General features: G+C 37.5%; 1 protein-coding gene across 4 annotated transcripts in view; it reads left to right on the top strand.

The window, feature by feature from the left end:
- ARB2A (ARB2 cotranscriptional regulator A) overlaps nt 1–18,610 on the top strand; it is a 418,957-nt gene that overhangs the window by 352,598 nt on the left and 47,749 nt on the right. Inside the window, exon 11 of one of the 4 annotated variants that reach the window (XM_055564850.1) lies at nt 9,192–11,099. The exons of the other annotated variants lie outside the window; for them this stretch is intronic. Coding sequence (XP_055420825.1) covers nt 9,192–9,235 — 44 coding nt within the window. The 3' untranslated portion in view covers nt 9,236–11,099. Of the gene's footprint in view, nt 1–9,191; nt 11,100–18,610 lie in introns of those variants that run through there. 4 annotated transcript variants of the gene reach the window in all.

The following is an 18,610-nucleotide window of genomic DNA, read 5'->3' as shown; positions in this document are numbered from 1 at the left end:
AGGCTGCAGCCCATGGGGTCGCTAAGAGTCGGACATGACTGAGCTACTTCACTTTCACTTTTCACTTTCATGCATTGGAGAAGGAAATGGCAACCCACTCCAGTGTTCTTGCCTGGAGAATCCCAGGGACGGAGAGCCTGGTGGGCTGCCGTTTATGGGGTCGCACAGAGTTGGACACAACTGAAGTGATAGCATAGCATAGCATAGTTAGGTAAAGCTAAGCAGCTCTAACAAAAAGACTCCAGATATATAAAGTAGATAGAAGTTTCTTTCTTTCGCATATAACAGTTGAAGGTGGGCATTCCAGATGAGCAGACGGCTCCAATCCCACACAGCCAAGTTCAGAGACCAGGTTCTTTCTGTCCTATATCTTGACCATGTCATCTGCATGGCCACATCTGGGTTGCAGGTCCATCAGCATTCTAGACCACAGGAAGGGGGAAATAAGAACACAGAGGAATCATACCCAGTTTCTTAAGGCATTGGCCAGAAGTGACACAAATCAGTTCCACACTTGTTGCATTGGAAAGTGAAGTGAAGTTGCTCAGTCATGTCCAACTCTTTGCGACCCCATGGGCTGCAGCCTACCATGTTCCTCCATCCATGGAATTTTCCAGGCAAGAGTACTGGAATGGGTTGCCATTTCCTTCTACAGAGGATCTTCCCAGCCCAGGGATCAAACCTGGATCTCCCGAATTGTAGGCAGACGCTTTACTCTCTGAGCCACCGGGGAAATCCCTCATTTGGAAAGGAATTCCTACTTTGGAAAGGAAGAAGTCATATGGCCACACCTCACCAGCAAGGCTGGAAAATGTACCGTTGGGTATCCACGTGCTTTGTTTCAATTACTTTAGCAAAGGTCTTCATGAGTGCTTCGCCGTCTCTACAACAGCATGTAAATAAATCATTAAAAGCAATGTGATGTGTTACACGGGAAAAACATGTGAAGTGCTATGAATGCACAGTAGGAAGTCACGGGCTTAGCCTGACTGTTTAGGGAGGATTTTCACCAGAAGTAAAATATTAACTGTTCCCAGAAGTAATGACTAGAGAAAAATAGGGCATTCTGCAAAGAAAAATAAGATCTTATACCCAAGTACAGAATATAGACTCATGTGGGCGTTTTGAGGAATGGCAGAAATTTAGTATGGCTGAGCACAGGGGCCCCTGGGATGAGGCATTATGGTAAATAAAGTCTATAAGATAGAGGGGATTCTGCTAAGGAGTATCTTAGACTTTTCCTCTAGGGATAGTGGGGACCCCTCAGAATTTTTTAAGTCTAGGACTAGCATGATCAGATTGATGGTGGTGACGTGAGGATAGACTGAACGAGAAGAGATTAAACGAGACCAGTGAGGAGTATATTCAGGGAGGCTATGATGAGAATTAAAGTGCTTATCATGGAGACAGGAGAGGAAGGAGCTCATTGCTAGGCAACAAAGACTACAACTTGCTACTTAAAAGGGAAGGTTGTGAAAGAGAGTTGAGTGCTTCCTGTGTGTCCAAGGTGGATGATCAGTGACGCCATTAGCTGATGCGAGCCCGAGGGGAGAAGTTTCTTAGGGCAAGATTTTTCATCTGTTTTTAGACACACAAGTTTTTGCTGTCTACCAGCCATCTCCACTTCTGACCCATTTTTGCTGGACATGATGATAAGGAAAAGAAGAGAGGAAAATTCAAAGGACTGAATTATGAGATCAGACATCTAGGAGAATGTTGTACCTTAGCAGTATGGAAAAGCAATTTGGTCTAGTTTAGTCTGTGACGGTAAGACTTCTAATGATTAGAAGCCATTGGAACCCTGTATTCAAGCCCAGAAAATGTAAAAATAGGCAAAGAAACAAGAAGGTTTTTAGATTTTGGATAGAAGGACAAATACTGGTTAGTGTTCTTTCCTTTACCTTGACACATTTTCTCATTTGACTCTGAGCCACACCCCAAGAGACCAGAAGTAAATCCTGGCTGTCTCCCAGGATTCTCCTTTTTTAACAAGCACCCCTGATTAGTACCCACGAACATTTGAGAACCACTGGCTTCAGCTTTTAGGACCTGCAGTTCTTTTTTCAGGACACTTGTGGGAGATAGTGTGATAAAGAAGATCAGGGTTTATGGATATTTTATGTGTTTTTTTTTTTAATTTTCAATCTGAAAAATACAGTGAAAGCAAAAGAATTACACAAAGAATGTACACAGTAAAAAGAGGAATTTAAGATTAACTCTTGTCTGAGTCTTCATCCCTTCTTTTCTTCACCCAGGTAAAATAATTATTCACTATTCATCTTATCTTAATAAAAAGCAGTTAAACTCTCTACTACTGAAGTTCATGTTCATTTTTGTAAATTAAAAAAAAATTACTATAAACCTTAAATAACAATGCCACTCTATAGCCTGATAGCATCTTTCCATAGGGAAGCTCAAAACAAATTAGAAAACTTACCAGTACTATTTAATACAAAACATTTCTGATGAGAGATATGATGAATATAAAATCTAAAACAATTTAAGCCAGTGACAAAATAAGTATCTCAAAGCCACGCAACCTGAGCCTTACTTTTGTTATCCATTCACAATGAGGCAGTTCACAGAAATATAACTCTTTAGTTACTATTTACATAATTTTTACTGCAGTTTTAAGTTAGAAAGTATAGAAGTAATGATTCTCACCATGACACTTCCAATGTATAGCAACATTGCAAGAAATATAAATGCTGCAAACTGGATTTAAGATAAGGTTAAATATTATGAGAATTCTAACATTTACCTATTCTATAATCTATGTTCATTTGTTTTCAAATTTTACCTTATATGACTTGGTTGCTAAATAAGATTTTTTTAGTAGCAATGATACAAACCTCTGTGCTAGGCACTACCAGAAGTTCAAAAAGGAAATAGAAAAAACATCTGTTCCCTGAAGGACTAGAGAGTGACTAGGACTTTATGACTAGATCTCCAAGCATCAGGTTCCAATAAGAGTAATTTGGTGACACTAACTTTCAGAGTCTTTTTTTTTTTTTTTTTTTTGGTCTGAACCTTGCCTAGAAGTGGGCTGAGGGTAGACAGACCCACTTAAGTTTGCAGATACAGCTGCACTTCACTGATTCGTTCCTCACTTAACACATAGTTTACTGAGCATGTGCTACATGTTTGGAACAGGCGATAATGGCAAATGAGATTAATGAAGAAGATAATGTGTTATGATGATACTAGCAGCGGATGTATTGGGTGTTCCTCACGCACACTGTTTATGTGGGTTAGTCCTCACAATAACTGTATGAAGCAGATTCTATTACTGCTGCATTTTGCAGGTGAAGAATTAAGTTTGGAAAGGTCTCACAGCTATGAAATGGTGCAACCAAAATTCAAACACTGCAAGTATGAATTCAGGGGCCGGATTTTTAACTAGCAGTCTAGCAAATATATTCCTTTTCCTCATGGAGCATGTATTCCAGCAATTCATTTATTTAACAAGTACTTACTGAGTATCTCTTATGTGCCGGGTACAGCCCTAGGCCCCCAAGGTAGAGTGGTGAAGAGACCAACAGGATCATTGCTGTCATGACTTGTACCTTTCAAATCCTCTAATAATGGTTTAAAAAAAGGAAGAAAGTATATACATACTAAAGTAATAGACATAACTAATTACATTTATCAGAATTACCAAACTATTGAATATAATGCAATGTATAAAAAAATAAATACTGTATAGTCAGATATTCAGGAAGGGTAACGTTATTTTTATACTTTAAGTTTGTTTTCATCTGTGGTTAAAAATAATATACTTTACTTTTAAAAAAAGCTCTTATTCCTTAATCAAAACATTCAAAAACTATTTCTTTCAGTTGCTAAAAGAGGAGAATCTTTATATCTAAAAATAAGAACTTTTCAGAAAGTGGAAATTCACTTAGGCCTTGTGTCACCTGAAATTAAATGTTATCCAAATTTCAGAATAATTTACAGTCGCAGTGATAAATATTACTGGGCAACATTCGTTTTTTTAATTGGCAAGACTAAATTGATTGTGAAGAATGTTCAAAAAAAGTTATACTACAGTCTAAAATTAAGAGACTGTTAATTTTGCAGTTTCAGTAAGGCAGTTTATTAATTATAATAGATAACCTTTTAAAATATTTGTTACTGGAACACCCTCCTTCTTATTTAAAATTTCTTCATTGGGATAGAGATGTCTTTTGGAATTAAAACTCTTCTTTTATGTATAATGAGCTGAAACTATTCAAGAGTATTTAAGAAAACATTGAATATAGAGTTTCAATATTAAATACCTCAATTATATTATACATTTAGAATACGTCAACAGTTAAGGTTGAAAACTCTTGCCTGAGCATTTACCATCTGACATTGGGGAAATGTGGTTGATGTAAACCACTGTGTATTTAGTTTGTAAGTGAACATTTGCATGCTCGCATGTCCCATCGTGTTCTACTCTGTGCGACCACATGGACTGCAGCCTGCCAGGCTTCTCTTTCCATGGGATTCTCCATGCAAGAAAACTGGAGTGGGTTGCCATTCCCTTCTCCAGGGGATCTTCCCAATCCAGGGATCGAACCCACATCTCTTACATTGGCAGGTGGATTAGGCTCCTGGTTTACATGTTTCTCTTTTCTGTGGTTTTTACTTTGTCACTAACAGTCTCACCATTCCCATCCCTGAAAATCATACTAGGTATAAGAGAATGTACTGAACTGTGGCAGGCAAGAGCCTATGCCTGACCCCAGGGAGCTTACACTGTGTTAGCCAAAAGAGGTCTGAAATCTACACTGAAAAGAGAACTACCACTAAAAGAAAAGATCATAGCAGTTTTGTAGAAATCGGTTCAGGTAAGAAGGTCAGAAGTTGTGCAGTGTGTTCCTTCATTGAGACAACAGAGGCTGAATGATTTTTACCAGAGAAGTCATCAGTAATTTTATGAACGGGGAAAGCTATCTAGATAAAGGAAAGTAGTGGGATCCCAGACAGAAAGGGCTCAGTAAATTCAGTGACATTTTGGCTGGAGTCTGGAAATTTAAGAAAATTGTGAGAAATTAAGTGAAGAGGAATGTACAAGCAGCAGCTAGAGGAGCTGAGGGGTATGAACTTCAATTTATATGCCACAGAGAATCATGTGGCATATATGAATTATGAACAGAGAAATACAATGAAAGCAACATTTTAGGAGGATTAACTAGCCAGTGCGTGCGTAGGATGGGTTGAGTTGGGACTAGTGTTACTCAAACTATGCTTCTTAGAATACTAATCCTGAGATACAGAGATAGTAACAAAAGCTCCTCTGGGGGGCATTTTTTTTTTTTTTTAATGAAAAAAGGAAACATTGCATATTAAATTTTCCTCTTGGAGTTACAATGAACATTTACACATTAAAGGCCTATGCCAAAGAAACCCATAATTTCACAAACGTATTTGCACATAAAAGGCTTTGTTCATTGCATATCTATTCATAAACATATCACTGTGTTCCATTGAAATCACTTTCAATATTTAGAAATTTTGGTCTTATCAACTACTTACTTATTAAGAAGTCCATCAAAGAAATAAGAATAGAGGGGAAAAATTGAAATTCAAATTGTTTTAGAAAAGGACTTAGACATCATGTAGTTTAATCTTACTGATCAGAAACCAAATGGCACCTTGGGCTTAATGACTTTCTAGTCAAATCAAGTACTGCCTTTAATGATACTTGTTCATCAGTCCTCTCTCCTTCACTAAACCATAAGATTAACCCATGTCTTATCTTTGTAATGTGTACATCTGGCTCATAGGAGGTGGTGGGAAAATGTTTGCCGAGTTGAAAGTGATGCGAAAACTAGAGGGTATGACTTTTCCCTGATCATACTGAGGATGGTAGGATACATTGAAAATAAATGAATTCTAAGAATTGTGTATAAAAGTTTAGCTATGGGAGTGATAAACCTGAAGACAAAAGACCTGGTACCTTCAAGATATGTCTACAACTAGGTAGAGGTATAGTCTTGATCAAGTTACTCAACCTCTCTTGGCTTCTATGTCCTTCTGTATCCAAGCTCCAAAATATCAGATCTACATCTTTACTATAAACAATCAGAAATTAACTGGATCTTGTGATCTTTTACATTGGAAATATATTCTTATAGGGGACCATGTTTAAATACAAAAGACTTTTTAAATAGTCTTTATATCTTTGATTCTATAATATTCTTGAACGTCACAACTTTCTTTCTCTATTTTCTTATTTTCCCCTTCTTTCCAGGTTTATCAAAAGATGATGGAATCTTTAAAAGCATACCAATGTGTGTGCTTATGTAATATTAGGACTGAAAATTTTAAATCTTAAAATGTGAAAGCTCCAGTTGTCAGAAGATCATAAAGTCTTTACTTTTAAGGACTGTTAAAAATCACCTTCTGTGAGATCTCAGCTTTGGGATTTTTCTGACATTTCAAGACTTAAATTTGAAAGTGTAGAATCTCTATAAATACAGCATTACCACAAGCCCAAAAAAGTCAAGAAATGCAAAAGGTTAGATTCTTACTAACTCCTCTCCCACATTATGCTCTAAATTGAGTTTTGCATCTTAGAGTTAAATACGTAATCAGGAATACTTGATGTGGAATACAGTTTAAATTATGACATATTAAGCTTTTCTCTTTGAATTTTGGGGAATAAAATTGTGTATGTAAATCATACACAAATCACATTTTTTGTATGTGCCCTTAAGGCTTTTTTATGTTTTCTTCACATAGTCCCCTCATTTACAACTTTATCTTGCTGTGGACTAACCATATGGGAAATCCACTATTTTAAACTTAAGCTATTTTTGTGGTGTTACTGCATAAGAAAATGCCTTTAGAGTAGAAAAATTATTATGTATATATTTTTTTACCAGATTTAAACAAATAAAAATTAATTTTTTCTAGTGGTCATTTCTTGGATCAATTCAAAGTATATAATTTTTTATCCCTAATGTTCTCTAGAAAGTCTCCATTACCATGGCCAAGTAAAAATGGGAGATAATAAAAGAGAAGTGCCATGAGACCTGGCCATTTTCAATGTGTTGAAGATTTAAAATTATGTGTAATTTACATGAGACATATAAATGAAAGGATAGACTTCAGTAGGATTTTTTTTTTTTTGCTTTAAAAATAGGGTATTTCTCTCCTGCAGCAGCATCTCACATCTCATACATATGTGCATATTTAGTTTCAGTGTAGCATTCGGTCCCAAGAACACTAATTATAATTTTAAATTATCAATAATATATAGGCTTAAAGTACAGTAGATGGTAAATTTCATATCTCTTATAAAATTTCCTATCTAAAATCAACTACTTTTTGCCTTTTTTTTCATTTTTTAAAAATTCGTGTGAACTTTATAGTCACTTGTATTTTTCCCTTTAAAAGTTAAAAGCACTCTGAGTGTGTAGTGTGCAAATATATTGCTTCTGTGTCTAAGAAAGATCTTACTGATGGTAATTATCAGCATATCAGAAGTGCAAGTGAAGAACCAACACGTGGCCCTCAGTTCACATTGAACCACCTCAGTGTTTCTCTGAAGCCCCTATTGGAAGTTCTCACAAGTGATATGCCCCTGATCTCTTGATACGCCCGGTCTGTTGTTTACCAAGAAGCCTTGGCTATATTGCATTTAGATTTTTGCTTGCTTGTTTGTTGTCTTTGTAGTAGTTGCTCCATCCACCTTGATTAAGGTCATTCCAGCAGAAGTCTGCCAAACAGGCGTCCCCTAGGAGTCCTGCTATTGTCTCTGAAATCTCCACCCGGATTTTCACATTTTTCTTCTATCGAGAGGCTAATTATATTCTATAATTTCATTGTCTTTTATATTTAGTGTAGCACAGACAATCATGTTGAAACTTCTCAGGAAATAAAATATAATTTCTATAGCCAATTCAGCTTTGGGAACCATACAAACATGAACACTTCTCTATAGAGTATCACTGTCTGGGTTTGTTGCCACATTAGAGCCATCTATATCAGCCAGCTTCCCAAAGAATATTCTGCTCTTTTTGCATAATGGGATTATTTCCGGAAATGACTCTCTTGGCCCAAGATATGCCACCCTCTCAAATCATATTTGGGTCCTTTAAGCACTTTCAGTGTGCTTTGCAATCATTTTCATTCATTATCCACTCAGTGGTTCCATCATTACTCTCTGATACACATAGACATTCGGCTACACAGTGGGTATTAGGTAGAGGTAGCACTGAAAACCCCAGGACAGGGAGCAAGGCCCAGTGTGGTCTCTCCTTGGCCAAATTCCATTTTGGACAGCTCTCATTGTTTTTCTTCAGTGTGTGAGGTTTAATTGCTTATCTCTAAGCATAAGGCTCAATTGGTGGGAGCTTGTGTGGGGAGAACCATTTGCCCTTTCCTGAATTTAAAAAAAAAAACAAAAAACAAAAAACTGAGCATCATTAACAATTTATTTTCCCGAGCAAACCACACTGTGAATGCGGTATAAAAAGTGTTGGTTTTGACTGCACGGTTTTGCCCAGGCTAGGGCCTGATTTATGTCATGACCTCACAATAGCCTCTCGTGCCTGCCTGGCCACAAAGCTTGATTATTTTGTAATTTGATCTTAGTGGGGATTCCAGCCGTGCTTCCCTGCTCGTGGGCAGCAGAATGTGGCAGCCTGCCTGCTCACTTGCCTGAGCTGCTATGATCAGATTATGCCTTCTCAGCATTTCTTACATTGGCTGCCTGCATTGAAGTTCAGAGAAGCTTGAAGTCAGCCCACTTGAGTTTTACAGCCCTTAACAGAAACAGAAGAGGAGCTACTAGAGCTCTCAGGGAATCTTGGTCTCACACGTGCCTACTGTTAAGAGAGTCAGAAAGTCACTCCACACTGATTATCCCTTGACTATCGATAAAATTTTCATTTCATTGTGCAATTTCCAGAAACCATGTCTCCAACTTTAATGTTATTTTTAGGGCTGTCATTGGGGTTTTAACTTTCAGCATTTAGACATTCTCATAGCATGTGAAGGATCTTCATAAAAGATAGGAAAATTCGGCCTTTTTTATGGGCGGGGGTGGGGGGAGCTGTTTGTTGCTAATAATAAACCGTTACAGGGCATCATAATTAGCAAAGCACTCCTCTCTGTATTATTCTTTCAGCCAAGAATTTACAGGATGATGATATTTGTCAACATCTTTATAGATAACATGACTGCATCCTGTTTAGGTTATGGAGGAGAACACAGTATCCAACCTGGCCCTGTGACATGACATGGAAAATTCAGAACCCATACTGCTTCCACTTCCTTCATCCAAAATGTTAATTGAGCACCAAGAATGTTCAGGCCCTCCATGAGACACCGGAGATACAGTGCTGAGCTGCATACAACAGCCCCTGCCCTCCTAAGTTGACAATTTCCAATTTGAAATTAAAGCTCTTACATAGTACATGCATTTAGAAGCTTTGAAAAAATCATATATAGTAGTTCCAAATTTTGTAAAATATGAGCCAGAGAGACTGAGCTTTGGAATGGACCTCAGAGAGAATTTCATAGAGCCTCCTTCCTCATTCAGTGCAAAAATCCCCTCTGTGGGGTTTGTTCATAGGAGTAAACAAAATACGCAATTCCTGTTTCATTGTTCAGAAATAAAGAGATCGTGATTGTGGGTTAAGATATAATCTACACTCCAACCAAAGCTCGATTAAAACAGTTTTGTCTTCTGACATTACCATTCATACGTTCGGCAGACCAGCAAGAAAGCTGGGAAAATGAAGCAAAAACAATGTGGTGCCAGTGTGCTTTAAAATCCCTAATGTATGTTTTGTAAACAAAGCTTATAAAACTTAGTACTCTACTAATTAAATAACAAGAAAGATTTTATGAATACATGAAAAGCCAGAATTTAAAACGCCTTCAGGGGAACAGGTGCTGTAATGACATCACTGTGGGTCACATAGACCCCCCCCATACTTACATTTGGTCATAATGGAAAGAAATTGATTCCAAATGTGTTTTCTTGACCTCCTTCTCCATTCATGTTAGTGCCTAACCTTAAATGATGTTTCTACAATCTCGGTTGTATTTACAGTAATTATATGCATAATGTAGCATATTATTGTCCGGACTTCCTGTTTAATCAGTACAGAGCTTCTTACAAGTGCAGCTGAAAAGGGCAAACAAAATTAAAGCTTTATATACCAAAACAAGTTTGATTTGCTAAGCTCCCAGCATTCCAAAGTACACAAATTTGTTCCACTAAGTTTTCCGATGGCTTGCAGATGGGCAATGATTAATCAGAGAGCTAACTGTGAAGTAGTTTGCAATTAAACTGGAAAGCTCTGAAGCATGCTAATTGAATCAGAAAATTAGAGACACTGAACAGTAATTGGCTATTTCTCATGCAGCAGGTGCCAGGCCACTCATCTGTGGAACAAGGTATTTAAGGCACATTAGCACTAGTAAAAATACTTCTTGATATGGAACAGTTAGATTTTCTGCTCATTTTCACCATGGATGTCAAAACATACAGCTGTGCTATCTGGTACTTGCAATTCGTGTTTGAAGAATTCAAGTTAGGTAAACATATGGGAAAGAAGTGCTGGGCATCCTCTAAGCACACAAGAAACATTTTAGAAGTGAAACCGAAAATGAGGGGCTGAGGCTCTGTTTTTTTCAGCTCAATCACTTTTGCTTTCTTATCATACAGATTTAGAAGTTGAAATTTTCTGTGTAGTGTTAGTTTAAAGCAACAACAGTATAAATCTAGCACTGCTGTGAGCTTAGTAGATACATAAAGCCGATTCATATCATGTCTCAGCATGAGTTTATCTCTTCTAATTAGTACCGCCATTTTATAGAGTGCGCGCATGCTATGAAAGTTTGTTTGCCATGCCAACAGAGACCAGGACGAGTAGTTTTTCTTTAGTGGAACAATCTGCCATAGGATCGTGAACCACTGTAACCTAACCAGTGGGTAACCAGGCCAGAAGGGGACTTAATAATTTCAATTGTAGATTTTTTTTTAAATAATAATTATTTTCAGATCATCAAGGGTGGGGCTTATGCTTCTGTTTCCCATTATTTTAGAGTTCAGTATTGTTATTAGAAAGTGAAAGTACAAAAGAAAATTAAAATGTACTAAATTATACTGTGTTGGGAAGCAGAATATTATAATATTCGCATGCTAATCTTATTACTTAGCAGATGACTGCAGAAAATAGTGAGTTTGAACCAAGAGACATAAATTATACATTATAAATTGTAAACAGTGCATAGGGGATATGTTATAACTGTGTCTCATTTAAATTGAGGCAGGGAGTTTTCTCTGCACGAATAATGTTCCTTCATTAAGTTTTAAAGTCTCTTTTATAATGTTTTATTAAGAACATTTGGCAACATGTTACCAAAAAAAGGTTTTAAGTGGAACACACAGGTTTTCTAAAGGTATAGCACACTACAGACATACACTTTATGTCTCTAAACTATAGATTTTTTTTTTTTAAGTTGAAGCAAAAGCTCCTTCTTTGGTAGGCCTCCTTCCCCACCCCCCCATAAGCCGTGTACATTTTGCATTCTTTAATTTGGAAAGCAGTTCTGAAGCATTTACATGATCAATGTCTTTTGCTTGAGGGATAAAGTTTGCTCTTCCATGGACAAGTGAGAACATATTGATCATTTTATTCTATTTGCTATTTCTAAATTCAATATACCTCTTGAGTCGATAAGCGAGATCGAGAGCATATTCTTTTTTTGTGTGTGCCTGGTTGTAGCTTGTTCTCAAGATTCAAGATACATTTTTGATTAATCACGAATGCTCTGAGGTCATGGAGAGCAAATGTGTTTGTGGAGTGTCAGCTGATGCTGTCAGATAAATGTCTTAAGCTTAGCCAGGGTTCATGCCCCAGCTTTAGGCTGTGCCAAATGTCTCCCCTTGTTGAGGAAGATAACACAGCTACACTGGAGGCGACTGAGCTGTTTGTTCACTGAAAGGGCTGACCTTGCCATATGGGGCTACAATCAGGTGAAAGAAAGAGTGTAGATGTTTTAATTGAAACTTTACAAATGTAAACTTTTTGATTCAGATGATCTTGGTATCCACTAATTTACATTCTGGGCCTCATGTCTGGTCTGATTCTAACTCCATTTCTTCAGTGTTTCCAATCAGTCTGCCTGGGATGAAAAATTTCTCCAATATGGTTCTAGTGCATTCTAAGAGTATTTTAGCACCAGCAGTGTGTTATTAAAATACTGCAAAAGCATGAAACTGCTTATTAGGATAAAAGAGATCTACTTCTCTCTAGATATACATAGTAGAAATTCTTCTCTTCTTGCTTTGTAGGGTTGTTTGTTTATGGTTTTTTGTGTTGTTTTTTTTTTTTTTTTTTTTTTTTTTACCAAATCCGCAAAATAAAAATATGGTCTGGGCAGAGAGGTCACTTGTGTTAATGACCCTTGTCCATGTACCCTCTTATCTTCAGAGGACTCATTTAATCACATTTACCCCCACTTACAGTAATTTGTCTTCTTTTACCAGACAGAGTCTGTAAATAGGAATAATGACAAACCTAAACTAACACCTGGAGAATGCTTTACTTTGTACCAAGGCTTTCTCTGTTTGAGACTAAAAGTGATCTGATTGGTCATATGGTGATGCATAAATAAACGAACTCTCTGGGGGCCGTTTGTGGGCATTTGCTGCAGAATACCTTGCAAAAAAAAATAAATAAGTGCCTCTCTCCCATCTTATCCCAGTTTGTTCTTTTCTCTTAAGAAGCTGGTCTACTTTTCTTTCCTCTCAATAACTTCCTACTGCCATGGGTAACTCACCAGTGCTAATTAGACAAAATAATGCTGCTAAAAAAAAAAGAAGAAGAAGAAGAAGAAATAACACATCTGTCATAAACTCCCACCAGATCTTTTGGAAATGAGACATTTTAAATATTTTATGCTGAACACAAAATATCTTGAGGAAATAGTTTTCTATTCTGTATCCCAAAACAAAACCATCAGTGTGCTGCTTAAAAACATTCCACTTTATTTTATTTAAAATTTCTTCACACTTGAAATCTAGGTCCTACTGGCTACACATGAAATCCAGATTGTAAAGTAGAAAAAACTTAATGGAACTAGCATAAAATGAAAGATACAATTTTATTTTTGAAAACCTTGCCTTTATCAAGTGATACTAGAAAAATGTTCCGTTTCACTATCTAGAGACAACTGTGTTTCATGTGTGTTTGTATAACTGATTAAAATGAAGTTTGGTTTCGTTTGGTTTTTGCAATGGCTGAAATGACTGACAGACCATGTAGAAATGAAGGAGACTGAAATAACGTCCATAGTCACACATTAAGCTTCTGGTAGCGTGATTACCGGAGAAGGCGATGGCACCCCACTCCAGCACTCTTGCCTGGAGAATCCCATGGACGGAGGAGCCGGGTGGGCTGCAGTCCATGGGGTTGTGAGGAGTCGGACACGACTGAGCGACTTCACTTTCACTTCTCATTTTCCTGCATTGGAGAAAGAAATGGCAACCCACTCCAGTGTTCTGGCCTGGAGAATCCCAGGGATGGGGGAGCCTAATGGGCTGCCATCAATGGGGTAGCACAGAGTCAGACGCGACTGAAGCGACTTAGCAGCAGCAGCAGCAGCAGTGTGATTACAACTGAAGCAACTTAGCACACACGCAGTGTGATTAAGAAAGACAAATCTGAGTGTGATTTTCTATAGTTTTCTAAATTACTTAAAGATTAATAGTAGCTAATGCCCAACCTCATACTTGCAAATCATAGTTCACATGTAAATAAGCAGATTTTTAAAATTCTCTTTTCTTCACATTTAAGCACAGTTTAGTTCTGGACTAAATTTTGTAGTCATTAGTGTCTTTAAGTATTCCTTAGCCATCATCCTTTTTCTGTCTTCTTTCCCTTATTAATAAAGGCTTTATATGTACTAGAACATCAGTGATGCAGGCCATATTTTTGTCACACCTTTTTCCAAGACTGCCGTGCAAATGTGGTTAGCCCTTTAGTTCATATTGTTCTTAGGTCCATCGCTTTAAAAATATTGAACCCGGTCATGCCCAAGCCAGATCCTTAAAGAGATTTGGAACTGTTTTATTTTTCATATGTAAGTATATTCATAATTTAGAACCAATAATTGATTATGAAGTAATAAAATACTTCCTAAAGATTTGGAGATAATTCTCAGACCCACAGGGAATGGTAAGCTGATCATCAGCAAGACTCCCTCGCCTCCTCCTCAAAGCTGTGTCTCCTTAGGCAGTGTTTATGCCCACACACTTACCCGTCGTTTCCACCGAAGTAAGAAAGCATTAGTACATCTCTAACAGTCCTACTTTTCTTCACACTGCCTTCTACCTTGAGCCTTTTCTAAGCTAGTTCTTTTTTTCCCATTTAAAGTTTAAATGATCATTTATTTTACTACCAATCAGTCTAAAAATAAAATCAGCTCATGAAAATGGTATTCTCCCTGAGCTTTGAGTCTCTTACTCAGCTTAAGAGCTTAGTTGAAAAATTACTGGAAAATTCTGGAAAGAATCAGTTACAAATCCAATTTTTTTTCTATAAACCAAATTTTGCTTTATTTTTTAATAACGTCTAAAGACTGACGATGTTTTCAATTTCTAGTTATAGCTGTAATTCCCACTTTTTACTAATCAGATTTGGGGGATGGTTTTAATTATACATAAAGGTCTTTAAGGAGTTCAGTCTTCAGCTTTTATTATTTGCCATTTAGAAGAAACTCTCAAGTAACACTGTAATTCTACTTTAGCTTACTTTATCAGCCAAAATTACTTTTTTACACTTGGATTTTTGTCTTTATTCTTACTTCACATAGCGAAAACTGAATGTTGGGCTTTTGTCTCTCTATTATAATTCTTATATTCCAAACTTTTTAGTTGTTTAAAAAGCTAATAGTAACATTGTTATTGACCATTATTTCCCAGTAACAGTTGATATAACAGTAATAATGACAGTATGAATTCATGTTGTTAGACTAATTTGGCTTCTTCAAGATTCTGGAGGATTTGAAATTACTAGTGTCCTGTCAGATAAAGTCTATGCAAAATGTCTTATTTTAAGGGTTTATAATGCTTCCCATACTAATGAGAAAAACAATTCATCATTTTCAAGTATGTAATCAGTGTCGGTATCTGGTACATCACAGTGAAAGTCCTGGAACAGTGGCATTCTGGATGCTCCTGTGAGGAGCAAAAAGAAAATTTCTTTCCTCTTGTAAAGCACTTTTTCAAGACTTCAAATAAGAAAAAAATATATAGTACAATTACTTTAAATAGTAGAGTCGTGAATGAAAGTAGTGTGGATGTTTTCAGCATTGTAAAGTACTCAATCACCGTTGCATTTTATATATAAACAGAAGACTGGGTATAATTCTTGAGAAAATCTTGCCCTTTCTAAACTTATAATTTTTGCATATTTAGAAATGTACAGTTCATAATCTTCCATTATGCATTATACATAACTAAGTACAACAAATAAATAATGAAACTGTCTTTAAATTGTTTCCGCAGAAATATTCATTTTGTACGAATTAAAACAGTCTGCTGTGTTTTGTTTTTTTTTTTAATGACATTGAGAGCATTTCTAAGTGGAACTCACAAGTCTTGATCATGATAAGTATATTTCCTTCACCTTCAGAAAAAGGCTACTTAATTTACTTCAGCCTTGAAGATCCATAGATTTACTCTCCACAGACCAAGGAAACAGAAAGGAACAGAAAGAAGGCAAGTGATGCCAAAGCAGGTAGAGCAAGGAGAAGATAAAGGCAAGGGCCAGACTGTTTGGGGACCTCTAAAGCCAGAAACCACCTTTCCGTTTTGCTCTGAGGACAGTGGGATGCGCCTGGAGGTCCTCAAATTACAGATCAGATACCAGAGAGAAAGTAGACTGGTTGGGGAGTGAAAATGTAAGGAGCTGACCACTTAGGAAGCTATTGCAGTAGCCTCGGCAGGAGATGACTGTGGCTTGAACGATAGCAGTGGTGGACATAGGAAGGAGCGACCAACATGTCTGAATCATTTAGATGTGGGAGGTGCCAGCAAGTGAAGGGACAAAGGGTGATTTCTCCATTTCTAGCTTGAACATCTGGGTGAGGTCAGTTACTGAGATGGAGAAGTCTGGGAGAGGAATAGATTTGGGAATGATAATTGCAAGTAAAATGTTGACATTTGACCATACTCTCTTTTTTAATCTTTAAACATTTATTGAAGAAAACATTCTGGAGATCAAAGGTGGGTTACAAGGGAAGAAAGAAAAATAGCAAATGCATGACATTAAAGTTTTTCTTTGATCAGCAGAGGAGACTTCTAACTATAAGTGAACTAGAAGTTATTCAGCTAGAAGGTGCGGATCTAACAGTGTTTGATGAATATTTAAAACTCACCATTGACTAGTATTAACATTAGGGCTTCCCTGATGGCTCAGAGGGTAAAGCGTCTGCCTGCAATGTAGGAGACCCGGCTTCGATCCCTGGGTTGGGAAGATCCCCTGGAGAAGGAAGTGGCGACACACTCCGGTACTTTTGCCTGGAAAATCCAGTGAACAGAGAAGCCTGGTAGGCTTTCACTTCACTGTTGACTAACATAGGCTATTCAGTTCAATTCATTTCAGTCACTCAGTCATGTCCAACTCTTTGTAACCCCATGGACTACAGCACACCAGGCCTCCCTGTCCATCACCAACTCCTGGAGTTTACTCAAACTTAGGCCCATTGAGTCAGTGATGCCATCCAACCATCTCATCTTCTATCATCCCCTTCTCCTCCCGCCTTCAATCTTTCCCAGCATCAGGGTCTTTTCCAATGAGTCAGCTCTTGGCATGAGGTGGCCAAAGTATTGGAGTTTCAGCTTCGACATCAGACCTTGCAATGAATATTCAGGACTGATTTCCTTTAGGACCTACTGGTTGGATCTCCTTGCAGTCCAAGGGACTCTCGAGGCTTCTCCAACACCACAGTTCAAAAGCATCAATTCTTCGGTGCCCAGCTTTCTTTACAGTCTATAGGCTGTACACATCCTCACATTTAGCCACTTCTCACTTGTGCAGATTACATGCAAGTTGTTCACGTCAGCTGTTTGCCACTCTGATGGAGACAGTTCTTCAGTAGCCCCAACATAACTATAAGCACATAACTTTAAAAGCAAGTTCTCATTCAAACTGACAGGTTCTCATTCAAAGTTGCCAGGGGGGAAGATTGGTGGAAGGGATAGTTAGGGAATTGGGGATGGACATGTACAGACTGCTGTATTTAAAACAGGTAACCAGCATGGACCTACTGTATAGCACATGGAACTCTGCTCGATGTTATACGGCAGCCTGGATGAGAGGGTAGCTTAGGGGAGAATGAATACGTGTATATGAATGGCTGAGTCCCATCACTGTTCACCTGAAACTGTCACATTATTTGTTAATTGGTTATACCCTAATACAAAATAAAAAGTTCAAAAGTTTGTGATTCCTAAAAAGAGAAAGAGATATTTCAGAGATTAGAAAATAAAAAGCAAGTTCTCTTTCCCTGGATTTCTTTTTTAAAGAATTTTAATGACATTTTAGTAAGAATTCCCAGCTTAATGTTACCTTACAAATTTAGGAATTCTGTTTTATACAGTTTATTTTTTCCCCCAGTGGCTAAGTAATCCTTTGCAAAAAGAGTAACCCAGTCAAACTTAGGGAAAAAAAGAGTCTCATACCTTTTGTCACTTAAGTATGAAGAAAAGATGTTCTCAGATGCTACCTAATTCTTCCCACTTCCGTGATAGCAGTTTACCATTTTAGTGTTGTGGTTCAAATGTTTGAAAACCATATCCTTCAACTGTTGAGCATCATCACCTTTTTAAAAGGTAACATTTGTGTGTTTTGTGTATTGTTCATGTGCTCACAACTCTGAGGAGCAAGGTTATCTACTTTGGCAGACAATGCTATGCTAAGTCACTTCAGTCGTGTCTGACTCTGTGCGACCCCATAGACGGCAGCCCACCAGGCTCCCCCTTCCCTGGGATTCTCCAGGCAAGAACACTGGAGTGGGCTGCCATTTCCTTCTCCAATGCATGAAAGTGAAAGTGAAGTCGCTCAGTTGTGTCCGACTCTTAGCAACCCCATGGATTGCAGCCCTTCAGGCTCCTCCGTCCATGGGATTTTCCAAGCAAGAGTACTGGAGTGGGGTGCCATTGCCTTCTCCGTTGGCAGACTAGTTTGTGTTTTTATTTTCATTTTTTATGTGGTGGGGAATACAGCAGTAATAAGGAAAACCTAATTGGGAAGGGACAGATTTGGTATTTTACTTCAAACATACAAAGTGTTTACATAAAAAAGTTATGATCACCATTTGTACCAACATGGTTGGACCTAGAGACTGTCATATTGAGTGAAATCAGACAGAGAAAGACAAGTGTCATATGATATTACTTACATGTAGAATCTTAAAAAATGGTACAAATGAACTTATATCCAAAGCAGAAATAGAGTTACGGATGGAGAAAACATGGTTATGGGGGAAAAAGGGAGGGGAGGGAGAAATTGAGAGATTTGGATTGACATATGCACTATATATAAAATGAAAAACTAATCAGGACCTACTATATAGCAGAGGGAACTCTACTCAA

This window comes from Bubalus kerabau, chromosome 1, assembly GCF_029407905.1.
Source record: "Bubalus kerabau isolate K-KA32 ecotype Philippines breed swamp buffalo chromosome 1, PCC_UOA_SB_1v2, whole genome shotgun sequence".
NCBI classification, from domain to species: Eukaryota; Metazoa; Chordata; class Mammalia; order Artiodactyla; family Bovidae; genus Bubalus; species Bubalus kerabau.
This window is presented reverse-complemented; position numbering and strand designations above follow the sequence as displayed.